We start from the raw sequence: 21707 nt of genomic DNA, 5'->3' as shown, positions 1-21707 counted from the left end.
AAATTCATTGTCCAAGATGTTCAAAATCCGTATATCCGTTGCGTTAATATCTTTCTCTCTTGTTTTTTGCACTAACAGCTGCCATATCTATGTTTAAAATATTCAAAATCAATATACTAAATGGCGCAGTAACCATCCGTTTTTTTTAAATCACTGCTAGATACAGCTATTTATCCATGCATTACCTCGATCCAAGTCTCCACAGTCTTTTCCTCGCCAACCGCATTCAGATTTGTCACTATTTCAGTCCACAACTGTCTCTCTTTTACCGGATCGACAATTTTCCTTTTGCTAATTCTTTGTTTCTCTCCACCCTTCTAGAAATAATCAATTGAGATCGATAAGAAACAATATAACTAATACCTCCATGGTTTCAAATCGTGTTTCTTAATTGTGCCACAACGATTGGCAACGATTGAGCATTTTGCATTTCCTATTGTTTCCAATTGGATACTTTGAATTTGCCAGGTCATGGCAGCACTTTTGTCTGGCGGGAATTATTTAAAGACAGTTATTTACATTTTTGGAATAATATAAATTTGAAACAGTATATATTATAAAACAAAGTAAATAAACATTTTGTAAATAATTCTTACCAGATGAAAGTGGTGCTACGAAAAAAATGTGCTAATAGCATTTTATGCTAAAAATATAAAATCAGATACACGATAAAAATAAAAAAGTTGATTTTGTAATAATGAACCAAAATTGTTATTTTTTATTATGCGCTCTCGGATTGTTTATTTTAGTGAAAATTTTTATAAATGGTTATAAGTTTTAAAATTGGTTAGGATAAAAAAAGTAAGCGAATAATTTAGAAACGTAAAACTTCAGAAAACCGATGAAAGTATTATTTTATTATTTAAAAATTCCAAGCTGTTATTCATTAAATAAAACTAAACAATTAAAAATTAATATCAGAGATAACATATTTTTTTCAGAAAGATGTCTCAATTTTAAATTATTCGCAATTATTAACACATAAATTCATCTTATAATAAAAAAAGCTGTTATTAATTCAACTTTCTACATTTTTAGTTTATTGAAATATAAATACTCAAAATGATGGAAAAAATTCCTTCTAAATTGAACAGTGAATTTACATCAATGTCGGTGATGTTATATTTGGTAATCCTTAGATTATGATTTCCCTTTCACCAATAATGATTGACGTAAAACCAACTTTTTCTATTATTCGCAAGGTAGCCACTAAAATTCAAGACGAAATCTGGAATAATTTCCTGATTAACAAAATTTTACACCAGTCAATAAAATTCAAAGTTTAAGTTTTTGAAGCTGAACATTTGGTTATTTAAAGTTTTCAAGACTAAATTTCAAATTAAACCATTCGAAGTGGAAGTTTTCTTATCACTGAGCGTTCTCAATATTTAATTAAAAGATTTAAAACAGCGATTCCGAGCTCAAACGATCATTAATTTATGTAAACATGATAAGCCTTCTAGCCATATAAAATTTAAGTATGAAAAATATACATTTTTAATTTTGCTTCGATTTGATTTAAATTAGTAAAAATGCAGACTTCAAAAATAGCATTTGTAAATTCAGGTTTCTAAGCTGCTGACATTTAAACTTAATAATTTCTTAATTTCAGCATTTCAAACTAAAAGTTTAAAACAATTCATAAATTTAAAATTAAACTCTTATTCTTTGATTATGCTAAAATGTCGAAAAACGTCCATACGGTTACATAAGATTTAATGAAATTATGGGAAGGACAACTGGATATAAAGACCAAAATTAAACTTTTTGTTTTGAATGTTGTGATGAATTCCGCACGTATTCAATTCAATTTTGAACCTAATGAAACTTAAATGAATCTAATACTATACAGTTAATAATTTCAAACCTTTCAAATAAAAATATTTTATGATTAGGCCTTGCAAACCAAATTATTTAAAATGCTCAAAATTGAATATTTTAAATGTTTAAAACTAGAATTTTCAAGAATTCTAAATAAAGCTTATTTATAAATTCAAAATGGTTATATTGCAAGAAGGTTAAAAGGATTGGATAAGTTATTCTACTAAAAATTTAAGGAGTCATCTATAATTTATTTAGTTTGAATTTCAAAATCTTGGCGCCATCCTACCTTCTATAATGTTTCCAATCGTTTTCAATTGGGTATCCATTATTCTGAGTTAGGGGTTAAGTTTTCACTACAGCATTTTGATTTTGCCGTAATTATTCACAAGCGGTTTTTTAATCTGTCAAACAAATTTAAACAATATGAATTTAAAAAGAAGTAAATAAACATTTTACAATAATATGCCCGCTAAATCAAACTGCCTACCTGATAATAATACTACATCAACTATCACATCACTAAACGGAATGAATTTTAAATGTTGTTAATCCATATACTTTTAACTTTCCATTCGGTATGCCGCCTAAACATTATATTTGTTTGTACTTTAAGCTTTTGTTAAAATACTAAAAACTTAATATCTAACCAAGAAACACGTACGCGTCATGCGTGTTACAAACGAAAATTTCAGAGAGCGTATTGCAGGAAAGTGCATTTACTCGATTCAATCCGATTGGGAACAATTGGCACAATTAGAAACAATTTAAACCGATTCAACTTTTGATTACTCTTAATTGTTTTTAATCATATCCAATCGATTATTTCTAGGAGGGCATACATGATAAACGCAATAACGCCTGTGCCTTGGTTAGTATGAAGGATCTGTAAAAATAATCAACAACAATAATCAAAGTCCGCAAAACGCACAAAAATTATAGCGCAGTAATCGATTAATTTGTATTTTTTATTATGAATATTTACGTCTCATCAATCATGGTTTTCTGTGCGTACTTAGTGAATCTCGAGTAAACTTTTGCTATGCTGTTTAAAGCTAAATATTATAGGTTACGATTTAAAAGTTGAAAAATGCTTTGGCAGAGTAAGCATGCACAAATATTTTGAGCTAAATCGTAACTGCATATTGGAAATGAAAAGCATAACTAACAAGGTTTATAAAAGTACATTAAGTTATTAACGTTCACATGAATATTTAAACACAATGGAATATTTAGTTTTCAAATCGAATTCCTATACGACTATTTCGAATAATTTTATGCAAAGTATAATTAATTTCAACACTCGTAAGAACATTCGAATGAAAAAAAAAATTGAAAATCACTTCGACCTAACATCGCTGAAAATTCGACTGACACTCGTTTTAACCACACTCTGTATTACAATATACTAAACTTGTGAATTCGAGAGTTGAATCTATACGTATTATAGCGCGTTCAGATCAAAATAAGAATTAAAAAGATAAAAGAAGTTTGAACGACGAGTAGTAAGTATGTAATTTAATATTATTATAATGAAAATTTTATGTACTCTCAAATTGTGTAACGCATTTTTTTTTAACTCACTGCAATTTTTCAAATAACACACAGAATTTGCATAAAATATAGCTCATCGTAGACCTCCGAATTAGAATCGACTCTTCAATGTCGTTATGATACGCTATGCCTTTTACATAATCTGATTTTTCTTAAGAAATTAGCGAAGCATTTTTGTAGGCGGAATTTTGATAATCGAAAATGAATTCGAATACATTTTGCAATTTGTTAGGCTGGGTATCGGTTTTTGGTACGTTACGGATTTATGCAGTGCGTGCAATGGACCAATTGTATTCACATTAACGGTGGTCATTACCAGCTTCAACATCTCTCTGATAATATTATTTCATTGAATGACATGTGTAAGGTAGGTCTACAAAAATAAAAACTTGCGTAATATAAGAGCTTGCACAGAAAATCGCCGATCCTCCATTGCACACCGAAATCGGTATTCAAGGGAGTTGCAACAAATTTGAGCCACACAGGTTCATTCGGAGAATCTAGGGGAAAAGCATCATAAAGACACTGTTTTCTCTCATCCAGACCAACGTGAAGTGTCGTCTACAAACTGTCAGTCACCTGTCAAGATGATTTTGTCGGGTGTTATTTGGGTAAAATAGATGTTGCTAACCAGATAAGTTATAATAATAATTACCTAACTTTTAAATTCCTCCCATTTACCAGTGACTATTAGTGTCTTTGAATAAAAATTGTACTTGGTGTGATATAATATCCAAATCTTAGGTTAGTCAAAACCTACATGATATTCAAACCATCAAATCCGGGATGTAAAAACTAAGTCGTGACCGTTTGCATCTTAATTGATGCCTATTCTTTCGAAAAAACTTCCTCTAGATTTTCTGTATTCAAAAGAGTGAAGTTAGCTGGTGGTTGAAGTGAAAATACCTAACTGTATATGTAAACGGTCATGACTTTTTCTACACATTCCGGCTTTAGTTTAAATATCGACGGCCATGACTAACCTAACATTTGGAAGTTGCATTAGGAAGTTGTCATTTTATTCTAAGTGACTTGTACACACTGTTAAATTAAATAAAGTTGAAAATTAGGCAAATATTATTAGAATTAGTTTCCTTATTAAAAATTATTCAGTCTAATATCGCAATGCGAATAGTTGCTTTGACAGGCGTTCAGGTTACTGAGAGCGCGGTTCAGCACTCCACAACTCTCGGCATTGAGCCGAAATTCAGTCTCCAAATTATACTTTCCCCTAGATGCCCAGATATGCACCTACGTTCAGAGGAATACATTTGAGACTTGAAAATTGGTTCAAATGCTGATTGGGAGACCAATGAAATTTGAGCTGCAACAAATTTAACACCAGCGTTTTTCTGTGTGCTCGTATTTTTCATAACAAATTCTGATTTGAGTAAATTCATATTTTTCAGATCAACGCTATAGCGTCTGATGATGAAAATGAATTTTTCAATGAACTTTTTAAGCCTAGTATCACTCCAGTACAAGTTGACTCCAAACAGATTGACCAAACTATTGGAGATAAATATTAATTACATGATTTGAATGATTCATCTTTGTCTACGATTAGAGAAGCGAATTACATACCAAATATTTCACATGATTCATACTCTGATACAGTCTAGAATGTTGATCGTGCTGAAAATTTATTTGATTCTTTTTCGAGCTCAACGCAATCTAGTGACAATACTCTTGAACGCATGATTAGTTATTGTTTTGATAAAAGAGAAAATCAAAAGGAAAATTTAACAATAGGTAATTTCTCTTCGTTTTTCAATAGAGTCGCGGTAGATAAAATTGAAAAATCTTTCAGTTAAATCAAAAAATAAAATTTCTACCTGTAGAATTCAGCAACTCTGAAGATAAAAGTGACAACAATCAAGCACACATTTCCGGTGATCGACCCGATGAAAATTTAATTGCGCTGAGCGACAACGAGGGAATTGAACTTGACCAATCTCAATTTGATGAAGTGTCTTCAACGAGCGATGACGAACAAACTTCCAAAAATGTTTCTGACTGTGAAACGAGCGACTATTTTGAAAAGACTGAGGGTGAATCTGCGAATAAAGTGAAGAGAAAATATATCAAGAAAGAAAAGTTAACGAGAAAACGCATATGTAGGTCTGAAAATTGGGATAGAAATGTGAGGAAAAGTGCTGTCAACCACGGCCTAGAATACCAGCATGCTAAGACCAATGAAGTAGTACCTGCCCGCTCACTCAAGAGATCTTATGGTCCCGGATGTCGTTCTGAATGCGACAAAAGATTAAGCGAGGTTCGCAGAAAAGAAATATTCGAGGCCTTCTGGGGTACCCAGAAGCAATCAGAAAAATATAATTTTATATTCCGACATGTGTCCAAAAAAAGAAATAGCAAGGAAGGCACGAGAAAATTATTTTCAAGAACGTATACATTCATTGATCACAAGGTTGATACCGTCAATGTATGCAAGAGTATGTTCTTAAACACTTTAAGCATCAGCCAAAAACAAATTGACACTGTTTTGGAAAAAGAAAGAAGTGGAGTGGCTGTATTGAAAGACATGCGAGGACATTCAAATGTAAATTCGAAGAAAGTACCCACTGAGACAACTGCTTCCGTGATTGAACACATAAATATGTTCCCGAGGGTTAAATCACACTACACGAGAAAGGATTCTCAAAGAGAATACCTAGAAGAAACTCTCACGTTAAGCGCAATGTACAGATTGTACGTTGAATGGGCTGAGGAGAATGATATTCCTATATCATCAATGCATCATTACTCCGACATCTTCAATATGAAATTCAATATCAGTTTTTTTAATCCAAAGAAGGGCAAAACGATCACTGTGTTAAATATGAAAATGCTACGGCAATGGAAAAGCCTACGTTAAAAATCGCCTACGACCTTCATATTGAAAACAAGAAGAAATCGCGAGACGAAAAGGAAGTCACATTTTATTTGCAAATGGAAACAAAAAAAGAACGTGTTTAATTACTTTCGATTTCCAAAAAAAGCTAAGTACTCCGAAGACTGAAAATGGTTGCTTGTATTATAAAAGAAAACTGCCAGTGTATAATTTTACAGTTTACGATAATATTTGTCACAAAACATACTGCTACATTTGGAGTGAAGATGACGCGAAGAAAGGTTCGAATGAAGTAGGAAGTTGTCTTTTACATTTCTTTGAAAAAATGACATCTTTGCTTCCAGTAAGTATAACATAGACATCAAACACACATTTCTGGAAGTAGGACACACACAGAGTGAGGGTGATTCTGTACACGCTTAGATAGAGTGAAACGCAAAATATATTGCATGAGCGAGTCGTGTGACATTATAAAATCAGCCAAAGTTAACTGTGCTAATCATGAAGTAATCAACGTAACATATGACATGATCTACGACTTCAAAGCGCTAGCTGAAAATCAGTAATGGAGCAAAATTACAGTTAAGAATGGCAAAATGTCAAATTCTCCTGTTGGTACTTCTAAATTTAAAATTGTAAGAACCTTCAAAAAACTCAACCAAACCAGATCCAGTTTAAGACGTCTTTCGGAAGAGACTTTATAACGTTAGCTACTAGGAAAGAAAGACAACATGCAAATGTATCAAAATATATTCTTTCCAAAGCCTACAATTCAGTTCAAGGTCTTCCAAATCTTAAACTTAAAGACTTATTAAGCCTGTGCAAAAACAATATAATACCGTCTGCATACCACGAGTATTATAAGTCATTTACTGTGAAACCGACCAAAGAAAAAGAATATTCTGGTGATGAAGGCGAAGACTATTTATGAGATTATGTAGATAATCAAAAACAGTTGTTGTTATTACATGTGTAAAATTAATTTTTGTAATGTTTCATCTGCGTTGCACCTATACATTTATATAAATTATTAAAAATAAACCAGAATTTGAAATAAATATACTGCTTGCACATGTATTCATTTAAAATTTGATGTATGCAAGTGGAAATATGCGAGTGGAGTCATACATACATTTTCTTAATAACAACGTACAAAACGCTTTTCCATCGTCTTTCACACACTCTAGATAAGTGCACTGATATGTGATCGTTAAAAAGGTGACGTGATAGCCGGAGGCGAATTTATTACAAGTGCAATCTGCCATATTGTTTTGGTTATGATGCTCTTGTAAATTATTGTATATTTATTATAGCCTCTTATGTAAATTAATTCGGCTCCATGTGCTCGCCTTTTATAAATTTTCCAGTTAAATTATGCAGATATATTTTTTATAAGGACCTTAAATTATAAATTACCCGAAAGTTGTATTTCAATTAAATGGTTATTATTCTGACGGCTCAAATAGAACCTTGTTGCACGGAACGCTGAGATAGAACCTTTTGCATCGGGCGCCGAGATAGAACCTTTTTGAATTGGCCGATGAGATAGTACCTTTTGGAATTTTGATAAAGATAGAACCTTGTTGCTTTGATCGCTCAGACAGAACCTTATTTAATATGAACCTTCAACCAAAAAGTTAATTTTCAACAAACTAGTTGAATTTAAACAAAAATAGAATTTTAAAAAAGAACGATTTTTTAAACGATTAATTTTTTAACCAAAGAGATAGATCCTTAAGTAAAAAAATGAACTTTTAACAAAGTAATTTAATTTTCAACCAGTTAGTCACATTTTTAATCAATAAGATTAATTTTTTACAAAAAATGAATTTACATCAAAATACATCAATGTTCACCCCAAAAATATGAATCTTCAAACAAAAAGATAATTTTCAACATACTAGTTGAATTTTTTTTTAAATAATAGAATTAAAAAAATAATAAGATAGATTTTGATAGCAAAAAGAGTAATTTTCTTCGAAACAGTTGAATTTTCAACAAAGAACGTAATTTGCATTTAAATAGTTAAACCGAGCCGCTGTGATTATTTTTATTTATTAAAAATAAGCACTAGATTTCAGAGTGAATTATCACTGCGAAAACAAAGCTTTGTCTTATTTTCGATTGATTATCAAAGCTTCTTATCTTATCGGAACCTTTTTCTACGAAAATGTTTTCCAACAGATTTATGAACGAATGCACAACAATAGATACTCCTTTCTGCTTGTACGACGCAGATCGCAACAAAGATACGAAATCGTTTAAGGGTCCTGGAGTGCTTGTTTGTTCAATTGATAATATGCCAACTCAGTTGCCGAGAGAATCGACCGATTTTTTTGGTGATTTATTGTCTCCCTATTTGGTGGACATTATGCAGTCTGATGCAAAAAAGCCTTTGGAGGACCACAATTTCACTCCGGCTGTCCACGGCGCGATTATTGCTTCCAATGGTCAGTTGACTCCGAATTTCGAATATATTCAGGAACTTAGGACACTTAATTTGCGAAGTAGGCACAAGGCTTGCATTGAAAATGGAGCAGACCAGTTGAAGAAGGTAAATTAGGAATTTTAAAAATTAAATTCAGAATAAAATAATATTTAAATGTCCAACATTCAAATTTTACTATATTCAAGCGCTACGTTATGATATTTTGAAGACTTTTTTCACTTTTTTTATTCAGAATTTCGAATTATTTAGAGATCATCATACGAAGCTTAAATCTCCCCGATATCCCCCAGATTTCAGTTGATAAACGCTTAAACTAAACCAAACAAAATTGTTTAATTTTCTACCAAAAAATAATAATTTTCTACCACAAGAGATGTATTTTTATTCTTAATATTTATTTTCTGAGCAGCTTGTCTTAGAAAACAGATGAATTTATAAACAAATAGTTGAACTTTTAAGCGAAACAGTTTTCAACCAGTCAAATTTTAAATTAAAAAAAACTCAACCTCATTTAATTAATTAACTTCTAATCTTCAAGCCAAAAAGACGAATTTGTTAGTAGACAGTTGAATTTTCAATCCAAAAAGATGAATTTTCCAACAGAAAGTTGACTTTTGAACAAAATAGTTAATATTTCAACCAATTAATTAAATATTTAACGAAATGCTGAAATTTGTCTCACATTGTTGAATTGTGAAACGAAAATGATTAAACTTCAACCAAAACCAGTTGTATTTTGAAACTCTTGAATTTTCAAGTTAAAGAGTCGAATATTTTAGAAAATAGTTGAATTTTTCACCAAATAGTTTAATTTTCAACCAAAAAGTTTTAATTTATTCGAATTTATAAGCAAATAGTTGAACTTTTAAGCAAAAGAGTCAAATTTTAACCAAATAGTTGAGTTTTCAACACTGAAGACGAATTTTCCATCAAATGGTCGATTTTTCAAACAAAAATGAATTAATTTTAATTACAAACAGTTGCATTTTTAACCAAATATTCCAATTTTCAAGTAAAAAGGAACAATTTTTCAGTAAAAAATTTGAATTTCAATAAAAAAAAACTACTAATTTTCCAACAAAAAGTTGAATTAAAAAAATTGTGAAATTTTCAACCAAACAATTAGTTTTTTAACCAGATAATTGAATTTGTAATCAAATAGTTGAATTTTCAATTGAGAAAGACCTTTTTTTATAAAAAAGAGGAATGTTAAAAAAAAAAGTTATATTTTTAACATGATAATATAAATTTCCAATCAAATAGTTGATTTTAAAGCCAAAAAGATGAATTTTTGAGAATACAGTTGAATTTTCAATGCAAAAGGACCATTTTGTATCCGAAAAGACGAATTTATAACAAGAAAATGTTAATTTTCAACAAAACAGTTGCATTTTGAACTAAATAATTAAATTTTCAACAAAGAAGTTCAACATTCAACCAACTAATTCTCAACGAAAAGTACAATAGTTGACATTTCAACCTAGAAACTATTTTTATTGTTAATTTTCAATGAACTAGTTGAATTTTGTACGAAAATAATGGAATTTGTAAGAAAAAAGTTTAATTGTTAAGTCAGGAAACGAAATTTCAACAAAACCATTTAATTTTCCACCCGAAAACATGAATTATCAACAAAAAAGTCAATTTTCAACTTGATAGTTGAATTTTAAATTAAAAACGATAAATTCTCACACAAAAAAAGAATAGTTAAATTTGTAGTTGAAAAAATTGATTTTCAATAAAAAATATTGCAATTTTTAACAAAAGAGGTGGATCTTCAACTGATTAAATGCATTTTAAACAAAAGCAGTTTAATTTTCAACCAAGCAGTTACATTTTCAATCAAGAGTTTTGTAAAAAAATATGAATTTACAACAAAATACATCATTTTTCAACCAAATTGTTGATTTTTCCACTAAAAAGGTTACATTTTCAACCAATATTGGAATAATTGGAATTTAAGTTGAAAAAATTTATTAATTTTGAATAAAAAAAAATGAATTGAAAAAAAAGATGTAATTTTTTAACAAAGAAGATTAATCTTCAACTGATAAAATAAATTTTTCGCAAATTATCAAGAAAATTAATTTTTTACTAAAAAGGATGAATTTTCAACAAAATACATTTATTTTTTAACCAAATTTCTTCTATTTTTATTTAAGAACGACCAATTTTTAACCAAGAATGGATGAGTTCAAATTGTCGCTGAAAAAATTGATTTTCAGGCACAAAAAAGAAGAATTTTTAACAAAATAGTTCAATTTTCAATAGTTTAGTCTTCAACCAATTACTTGAATTTTTAAACAAGAAGATTAATTTTCTATTAAAAAAAATGATTTTACAACAAAATACATAAATTTTCAACGAATTAACTGAATTTTCCACTAAAAAGGTTAGGTTTTCAGCCAACACCGGTATAATTGAATTTTAAGTTAAAAATATTAATTCTGAACCAGAAAAAAACGGATTTTCAACAAAAAATGGATATTCAACTAAAAAAATTAATTTTTTGCAATTTATGAAGAAAATTAATTTTTTACTAAAAAGAATGAATTTACAACAAAATTAATTTATTTTTTAACTAAATTGGTTTGATTTTCATCTAAGCACGACCAATTTTCACTGAAAAAATTGATTTTCAACCACAAAAAAACGAATTTTTAAGAAAATAGTTCAATTTTCAATATTTCAGTTTTCAACCAATTACTTAAATTTGTAACCAAGAAGATTAATTTTCTACAAAAAAATTATTTTAAAACAAAATACATAAATTTTTAATAAAATGGCTGAATTTTACACCGAAAACGTAAATTTTTCAACCAATACCGGAATAATTAAATTTTAAGTTAAAAAAAATAATTCTGAATAAGAAAAAAACGAATTTTCAACGAAAAAGATGGATCTTAACTAATAAAATAAATTTATTTACAAATTAGATCCATTCTCCAACAAAAAGTTAAGTTTGAAATTAAGAAGATTACTTTTCTACTAAAAATACGAGTTTACAACAAAATTCATTTCTTTTTTAAACAAATTGCTTTTATTTTTAATTAAAAACTATGAATTTTCAACTGATAATGGAAAATTGAAATTTGTTGTTAAAAAAATTGATTTTCAATAAAAGAAAACAGAATTTTCAACACAAAAGTTAAATTTTCTACGAATAAAATGAATATTTAACAAAGTATTTCAACTTTCAACCAAGCAGTTTTTTTCAACTAAAAAAATATGATTTCTAAATACAAAAATTACTTGAATTTTCAACTAAAAACTATCAAGAGGGGAATAGGACAAGTCTTTCTTTTTTCTCCTATTTTTTATTATTATTTTTTTAACACAGTAAAAAAATATAAAAATCTACCAACTTTTGTTTCCATTTTTAGTTTGGTTTTGTTAGTTGAGTTGTTAACAAAATTTGTTTTTGTTGCCTTAAAAATGTTGTTGACCGAACACCGAAAATTTGCTTATATTTCGTGTGAATGTTCTTTGAGTGTGACTTTAAAAAAATATATAAATTTTTTATTTTGTTTTTCAATTTGAATGCCGATTATTAACAGTCTATTGTTCAAATCTGATCGTTGAATTCTTTTTTTTTTATTTTTCAAGAATTTTGTAGTTAAATGTAAAATTTTCCATTGTAGGTGGTAGTATTAGGAGCCGGATACGTATCAGCTCCAGTAGTGGAATATTTACACAGAGATAAGAATATAGGAATCGTAGTTTGTTCTCAATTGAAGGAAGAAGCTGATGCCTTAGCAAATAAATATCCGGGCGTTGAACCGGTATTTTTGAACGTTTTGGAAAGACCTGATACTTTAAAAGATGTCGTCAGTTCAGCCGATGTTGTGGTTTCACTTTTGCCGTATTCTTTGCATCATCTCATTGCGAAAACTTGCATTGACACTAAAACTCATTTGGTGACTGCAAGTTACATGAATGAGGATGTTAAAGCTTTACACAACGAGTAAGTTTTTTTATAGAATGATAAATTTTTTTTTATTTTCAGAAATTAAATTCAGAATTCATGTAAAATTACATTTTTAGGATTTAATATACTTACAATATCAAAATTTTAACCAATTTTTATAATGATTTATAAAATCGACGAAAACGTGATCTATTTCATACAAAAGTGATCAAATTTATAAGAATTCCAGGTAAATTTAAACGAATTCGGGATAAATTCAATAAATAAATTAGCCAAAGAATATAATAAGATTAGAGGGAATTTATAGGAATTTAAGAAAAATGAGGAAAATTCGACTAAAATAAAAATGCAAAATATTCCATTGATCTTATTAGAATTTAAAAGAATGTAATCGCAGAGGATTTTAAAAATAACAAAATTTTTATTGAATTGTGCAAAATGTAATTTGATAGAATTCAAAAGAATTTAAATGAATTAAATTTAAAAAAAAACGAATTCAGGAAAATTTGAGTTAGTTAAAAAATAGTCAGGAAAATGAGAAGAGTCTTTTGGAATTCTTAAAAATTCAAAGTAAATTAAAAAAAAATTATGTGAGTTAAAAACAACTTGAAAAAATGAATGAAATGCATCAAATTTGCGTATTATTTTTAGAATAATTTGCGAAAAATTGCATAGAATTTAAAATATAGTTTAATGAAACGCCTAAGAATTCTAGGAGAATTTGAACGAATTCTGGATAAATTCCTAAAAAAGGAGAATGAGATGAATTCAAGGAAATTAAAAAAAGTAAAAAAAAATCCAAAACATTCCACATAAAATTAGAGTGAATTTAGAAGAATTCATGGTAATTCAGAAGAATTTGATAAAATGTCTAAGAATTCAAGGTGAGTTAAAAAACCAAACGAATTCCAAAGAATTCAATTTTTCAAAGGATTTCAGGATAATTATTCAGAATTTAGATTGAATTCCAAATGAATTTAAATGAGCTGAACAAATTTAAGGTATTTCACTAATTTCAGTAAGGTTCGGGTGAGTTTAGATGAATTTACTGGAATTCGCGAGAATTTGATGAAACTTATAAGAATTTGAAAGAATCTGATTGTCGACAATTTTAAAAATAAAAAAAAAAACAATTAGGAGCGAAATAAATACAATTCCAGTTAATTAAAATAAGCAAGGAAAATTAGAAGTATTTGATGAAATTCATAAAAATTTAAGGTGAATTAAAAAAAAATCATGTGAATTCAAAACAGTTCAAAAATATTAAAAACAATTTTTCGACTTTATGAACTCCAAAGAATTCTGATTTTTAAAAAGAATTAATTATAAATTAATAATAATTCAAGGTGGATTCCAAATGCATTCAAAAGGGTTGAAAAATGTAAGGAATACAAAAATATCCCACTGATTTTAGTACAATTAGGTTCATTTTAACGAATTCAGGGTGAGTTTGAAAAAATTAATAAAAAAGCCAATAAATGGACTAGAATTAAGTAAATTAAAAAAATTTTTTAAACATTTTTAAAACATTTTAAAAATCAAGAAATTTTTTTTAAATTCAGTTCAAACTAATAAGAATTCAGAGTTCATTCAAATGTATTCGATAGAACTCATAAAAATTTGAAAGAATATAATCAAAGAAAATTTAAAAAATCGCAAGTAAATTTAGAAGAATTGAAGCAAATTAAAAAAATGTAGGAAACATTTTTAAAATCATGACATTTTTAAAAATAATTCAGTTCAAATTAATAAGCATTCAGAGTGAATTTAAATTTGTTGAAAAAGAAGTTAAAATTAAAGAGAATTTAAAATAATTCAGCGTAAATTCGATTGAAAAAAAGTTCAAATCCAAATTGATTTCAGTAAAATGCAAGTAAATTTGGAAGAATTCAATGGAATTGAAGAGAATTTGATGAGATTTGTATGAAATCAATATAGGTGATACTCTAGGTGAATTTTAACGAATTTTGGATAAGTTCACAAAAAAAGGGAAATGAGAAGAATTCAATGAAATTCGTAAAAAGTAAAAAAAAATATACCACTGATTTCAGTAAAATTGGAGTGAACATATAAGAATTCAAAGGAATTCAAAGGTATTCGATAAAACTCATAAAAATTTGAAAGAATATAATCAAAGAAAATTTTTAAAATCGCAAGTAAATTTAGAGGAATTGAAGCAAATTAAAAAAATGTAGGAAAAATGTTGAAAATCAAGAAAATTCTAAAATAATTCTGTTCAAATTAATAAGCATTCAGAGTGAATTCAAATATATCGAAAAATTAAAGAGATTTTGAAAGAATTCAGCGTGAATTCAATTGAAAAAATGGTGAAATCCAAATTGATTTCAGTAAAGTTTAAGTAAATTTGGAAAATTCCACTGGATTTTAAGATAATTTGATGAAGTTTGTACAAAATCAAGATACATTAAAAATAATTAAATTCAATAGAACAGAATTTTTAAAATACAACAAAATTCCATTGAGTAGAGTAGAATTTGTTTAAAAAAATCAGATAAAATCAATAAGGATTCAAAGTGAGTTTAAAAATCTTCGAGGAGAATTAAAAAATTCAAAAAGATTAATTAAATTCAGTGTATTTCATGAAAGTTTCAAAGAATTTAAAGAAATTAGAAAAAATAAATAAAATTCAGAAATCCTTGGGTTCTCTGTGCTTTATTTATTTCTGTATTTTAGCTTCAATTTAAGGTAAAAGTTTAAATTTTTATTCAATTATAATGATCAAGAGCTGATCTTAATCCTTGAAAGATTTTGTATAACCTTGTTTAGCTGAGTTTTATTACAAAAACAATTGTTTAGAATTTATATAGTTTTTATATTTTTCAAACAAATTTTTTCTTATATAATTTTAATTCTAATAAAATCCTACTAAACTTTCGTAAAATTAAGAAATCCAACTAATAGAATTAATATTGGATCTATTTTTGTCGATTTTATAAATAATTTAAAAATTGCTCAATTTCAAGTAAAAATTCTGGGAATTTTTTTAAATATATAATTTATTTACTTCCCGTCCAAACTCAGGATTACAATTCTTATAGAAAATTACCTGTTCCAACTGTGAAAATTAAATTTCTTTACTGAAATTTCCTGTCTCAAATTCAAAATTATAATTCATTATTAAAAATTCCAGTCACAAAGTAAAAAATAGAATTTTTTACGAGAATTTTATTTATTCATTTGATTTATTTATTCACTGTCCGAACTTAAGATTATCATTCTTTTAGATAATTCTCTATACAAATTCACAATTAAATTAATTTCGAAAATTCACTATTCCATGTTCGAATTAAATTTACAAATTTTTTTATTATAATTCAAAAATTCGGAAAATTTCCTATTAAAAGTGAGAAATGTGATCTTTTCACATATTTCCTGTTCCAATTCAAAATTATTAATTAATTAATTTAACTTGAATTGTGTAGGTTTCCTTCACAGTTTTTTTTTGAGATCTCATTGGGAGAAAATCCTGTTTATTTTAAAATTTGAATAGACATTTAAAACTGTGTTATCCAAATTTGTACGTAAACTTGAGACTATTTACTGGAAAATCGCGACACTTTAAAATCACCGAATTGGAAGATTTACGAATGATAAAATTCCTAAATAATACAGTTTCCAACTCAAAAATTTACGAATAATAAAATTCCCAAATCGGAATGTTTCTAAATAATAAAATTCCCGAATAGTTTATAATATTACCAAATTGGAAAATTCCCGACAGAACGTTACCAATTTATAAAATATCTGAACTAGAAAATTCCCGAATTTAAACAATTAAAAAGTATTTCATAAATATTATTTGTTTATTAAAAATGCAATAATAAATTATTTGCATAAACAAATATATTTCCAATGTTTAAGAGTTTTTAATTTATTGTTTTCAATTTAAGCTGACAATAATTAAAAAAATGTATTTCTGGATACCATTTTTTTCACTTATTGTTATTTTAAATTTGAAAAATAATGTTTTTGATAACAATATTTGATTATTGCATTTTTAATAAATAAATAATATTTATAAAAAAATTATCCTATTTCGGGAATCGCTCTATTCTGTAATATTATAAACCGTTCGAGAATTTTCCAATTCGGGAATTTTTTAGTGTCAGGAATGTTATTTTTCGGGATTTTCAGTCATCCCGTTAGATTCTTGTTTTTTTTTAATTTGAAAGAATTGAATGAATTATTATTTATTTATCATTATTGATTCTTATCATTAATTATTATTTGTTATTTATTTGTTGTTCTTCGTTAATTGTTTCTAATTTTTTTAATAGAGCGGAAGCGGCAGGTGTTACAATATTAAACGAGGTAGGTTTGGACCCAGGCATCGATCATTTGTTGGCCCTGGAATGTTTTGAAGGTGTACGTCAAGGTGGAGGAAAAATTGAATCTTTCGTTTCCTGGTGCGGAGGACTTCCGGCCCCGGAATGCTCTTTCAATCCCCTTAGGTACAAGTTTAGCTGGTCACCTCGTGGAGTTTTGTTAAACACTTTGTCATCCGCAAAATATTTTCACGAAGGCCAGGTAAGTTTAATTTAATTAAAATAATTTCTAATCAATTAATTGAATTAAATTTTTTTTAATATTAAAAAAGACAAGTTGTCTGATTTGGAACAGAGAATTTTTAAAAAGAAGTAAAATTGAAGAAATAAAAAAAGAATTTTCTAGAATTTTTCCGCGATTATAAGAAATTCATTATAGAAAATCATTGTATAGAAAAAGAATATAGGATAATCCATGAAAATTGTTAAAATCTGTTAAAATCCGTAGAAACCTTTTGGAATCTTGTAACCCCTTTTTAATTTGTTTGAAATCTTTGAAATTCTCGAAATAGTTAGAAATCACCTAAAATCCTTTGATTTTTTTTAAACCCCTACAAAAGTCTTTGTGACCCCTTAGGAATTTTTAAATCAATTTTTTAATCCCTTCATATATCTTGACATCTTTGAGATTTGTGAAAATCCCTCTAAAATAAAATTGATTTTATTTTTTGAAAGATTTGTCCTTCGAATTTTTTAAATACCTTCATATTCCTTAAAATCTTTTAAATCCTTGAAATAATTAGAAAAAATTTTAAATCCCTTGAAAATAAAATAAATTAAATTTATTCTCTAAACTTCTCTACAAATCTCTAAAAATTGGAAAATCCCATAAATTCTTTGAAATACTTGGAGTTCCTATCAAATACCCTAAATCTTGTGAAATTCTTTAAAATTTATTGAAATCTTTGAAAACCCTACCAAATTCTTTGTCATCTTTGAAATCTACAGAAAGCCTACAAATAAAGTTTATTTTATTCTTTGAAAGCTTTATCTTTCGAAATTTTCAAAATGGCAGCTGGACCGGGAAACTGGGAATTTTTTGAGACCGGGAAAAACCGGGAAATAACAGTGATTTTTTTTTACTGGGAATTTTACAAATTTTTAGAAGAAAAGTATGTCCACGTTCGATTTCAACAGTTTTTAAATAATTAGTTGGATTTTTATGTTTTTTAATTATGCTATAATTTAGCTTACAATGCGTAATTCAAAATTTGTTTGCTTTAAAAACTTTTCATTTTTAAAATTTATCTGTATTTTAATTAATAAAAAGTGAACGAAACCGATTTGACAAAACGATTTTAAATTATTTCAAAATGTAAGAATTTTTAGATTTTAACATTAAAACTTAAACGGTTTCAATTTGAAAGTCTTAGTCATTAAACAAATGTGAACGTGTGACTGAGAGTTTATAAAATATTTTCAACTTAAAAATAACTTCATAATAATATATTCTTAATTAAAGGATTTTATTCAATTTAAAATTTAGTTTCAGTCTAAAATATTCAATTTTTAACCCACTCAATTTGAAATTTTTATTTAAAAAACAGATAAATTATTGAATATTTAGCATTATTTGAATTTTTATTTAAGACAAGTAAACTTTGAACGTTACAATTTCAATTGTTGTATTTCAAAAATGCTTAATTTGTAAGTGAAATTTTTAAATTTGATGTATAATTTACAAATAAATATTTGTAGAAAAAATTCGAGTAATATTAAGGGATATTTAGGAGTTTTAAAAAGATAAAAAATTATCATGCAAATTTTAGAAAGTTTTCTGAAAATCGTCTAGAATCTTTTTTGAAAATTTTGTTTAAATCTGTGAAAAACTTTTAAAATATTCTCTTAAAATAATTTTTCAAAATGAAAAATTATTTTTAATTTTCCTATGAATCTTAAGAAAATGTTTTTATCTTTTGAAACCTTTCACAATTCTTGAAAAGAATCTAATTTTTTTGTTTAAAATCTGCGAAAATCTACATTTTGTTTTATATTAGACTATCATTTCAAGTTTTACATTAAGTTTGAATCTTTTTAAAATTTCTACACATCTCTTAAAATTACTCAAATTTCACCTGCAAATAATACATGTTCAATTGTTATTTATACATCCAAATTGTAAAAAAAATTCTAAAATTTGCAGAATTTTCTGAAAATTTTAGAAAAAATTCAATTCATTTTGACAGATATATAGTTCTGAAAAAATGTTCAAAATAATTTAAAATTTAAAAGAAATTTAAAACAACTTCTAGATTTCTTAAGATTTTGAAATAAAATGTTGAAGCTTCCCAAGGATGTTTAAACTATTTAAAAACAGAAAAATTGAAATTCTAATCTGAGAAGTGTTTAGTTAAAATGTTTGAAATTTTTCAATATTTGATGTTTCTAGCATAAAATTCCTTAAAATTATATAATTTTGAAAATTTTTAAGTTCATTGATTGATTTTTTAATTTAAAGCATTGAAAATGAAAACGTGGATTTATATTTTTTTATATTGAAAAATGTTAGTACCTTTAATAATATACGCGTGAATTATTGAGCATTTGAATATATCATTTTTTAATTAAAAACTTTTAAATTTCAATTACAAAAGTTCAAAATTTAATATTTCCACTTTGAGTGCTTTCATTTACAGCTCAGTTTTTATTACCTCAAGTGGAAACTTTGTTAGCTTTAGTGTTCTATTTTTTAAATTTCATTGACCGTGAAAAATGTTTGCAAACCGTGAAAAAAAACGGGAAATGGCCGGCAATTTGTTTCGTCGATTAAAACGGCCACGCTGCATTTTTTAATTCCTTTATACCCCTTGAAATCTTCGAAATCCTTAAAATAATTAGAAATAATTTTAAGTCCCTTGAAAATAAAATAAATTTATTCCCTAAAGTTTTATAGAAATCACCTAAAATTGGAAAAATCTCAAATACTTGGAGGTCCTATTAAATCCCTTAAATCTGTTGAAATTCCTTGAAATCCTTTGAACTCTTCAAAAATTCTACAAAATTTTTTGATATCTCTTGAATATTTTTTTAAATAACTTTAAGTCACTAGAATCATTTGGAACTTTATTAATTCCTTAATACTTCTTGAAATTTAAAAATAATTTATTTAAAATATTTTTAAACAATATTTTTGGATATCGTAAATATGCATCAAAATAAGTAGAAATCCTTTCAATCTTTTGAAATTTTTTGAATATCTTGAAATTTTTTGGAATCTCCATAGAAATTCATGCAATTTTAATTCATTTTATTTATTTCCCAAAGTTCTACAGAAATCCCTTAAAGTCAAGCTTAAAATCTTTGAAAATTACGAAATTTCTTAAAATCTATTAAAACAAGTTGAAATCGTTTGAAATATGTTGAATATAAATTAAATTAAACTTAGTTATTAAAGTTTCTTTCAAAAAAACGTTTTGATTCCAAAATTTTTTTTAAATGTCTTGAAATTCTGTGGAATATTTTAAGATAACATAAAATATTAAAAATCCGTTTAGAAGTTTTTGGAATAGGTTCGTGTCATTTTTTAAAATAGTAAAAATACATTAAAATAAGTAGAAATAATTAATAATTCCTTGAATTTTGATTAAACGTATTCATTAAATAAAATGCTCTGAAAAATCCATTAAAAGTCTTATACATTTTTTAATTCTCTTAAAATTCTTGGAGATTCAATAAAATCCTTTAAGTTTTGTAAACATTCTTGAAATACCTCAAAATAACTTGAAATCGTTGGTTTAAAAATCCCTTTGAAATGTAATTCTCTTATACTTATTTTGCTAGAAATCCCTTGAAATCTGGATATTTTACAAAATTACTTGAAATCACTTATAATTGGTTTAAATCTTGAAATTCTTTGGATTTTTTACAATATAAAATAAAATGTTTTAAATCCTTGACATTCTTTTAATTTCTTCATGTCCCATGAATGTAATTTATTTTATTCCCTAAAGTTCTGTAGAAATTCTTTAGAGTACCCTAAAATCCTTTAAAATGTTATTTAATTTCATTAACTTTTTAAAGATCTCTAAGAAATACTTTGTGAAATTCTTTGCAATCCTTTGAAATCTTTGAAAATTCTACAAAATTCTATCTGATTCCTTAAAGTTTTTGAGATCTCCTGAAATTCTTTGAAATTTGTTAATATGTAAAAACATATAAATCCCGTAAAACTTTTTAAATAATTAAATGTCCTATAAAATCTCTTAAATCTTGTGAAATTCTTTGAAATCCTTTTAATTCTTTGAAAAGTCTACAAAATTCTTTGACATTCCTTGAAATTTATTCATATATAAATAATAAAATATACAAATCTCTCCAATCTTTTCAAATAATTGGATGTCCTATAATCCTACGAAATTCTTTGAATTTTTTATAATTTCTTTAAATTCTTTGTGATATTTTTAAATGAGTTAAAATCATTCAAATCATTTAAAATGTAGAAAGTTCTTTCATATACCTTGAAAATGTTGACCTCCGTAGGAATTCCTTGAAGTAATGAAATCCTACGTTAAGTAAATAAATTAATGATTTGTTTTTCACTTCTCTATTTTTTGCGTCACCTCTATAAATATTTTAACATTATTCATTTGGGAAGACTGAAAAATTCTGAAAAGTAAAATTTTTGAAACTATACTATTCCTAAACTGGAAAATTACCGAATAATAAAATTTCTTAATTGTAAAATTCCCGAATTGGACAATTCGTTTGGATTGAAATATTATTTATTTATTGATAATACAATAATCAAACATTTTCATT

General features: G+C 26.6%; 1 protein-coding gene across 1 annotated transcript in view; it reads left to right on the top strand.

The window, feature by feature from the left end:
- Nucleotides 1-21707, top strand: part of LOC117170567 (alpha-aminoadipic semialdehyde synthase, mitochondrial) — a 69455-nt gene that overhangs the window by 36362 nt on the left and 11386 nt on the right. The window contains exons 5-7 of the mRNA XM_033357403.1: nt 8411-8780; nt 12317-12639; nt 16902-17151. Coding sequence (XP_033213294.1) covers nt 8411-8780; nt 12317-12639; nt 16902-17151 — 943 coding nt within the window. The remainder of the gene's footprint in view (nt 1-8410; nt 8781-12316; nt 12640-16901; nt 17152-21707) is intronic.

The sequence above is a fragment of the Belonocnema kinseyi genome, chromosome 4 (assembly GCF_010883055.1).
Source record: "Belonocnema kinseyi isolate 2016_QV_RU_SX_M_011 chromosome 4, B_treatae_v1, whole genome shotgun sequence".
NCBI lineage: Eukaryota > Metazoa > Arthropoda > Insecta > Hymenoptera > Cynipidae > Belonocnema > Belonocnema kinseyi.
The sequence above is the reverse complement of the archived record's forward strand: the minus strand, read 5'-3'. Positions and strand labels throughout refer to the sequence as shown.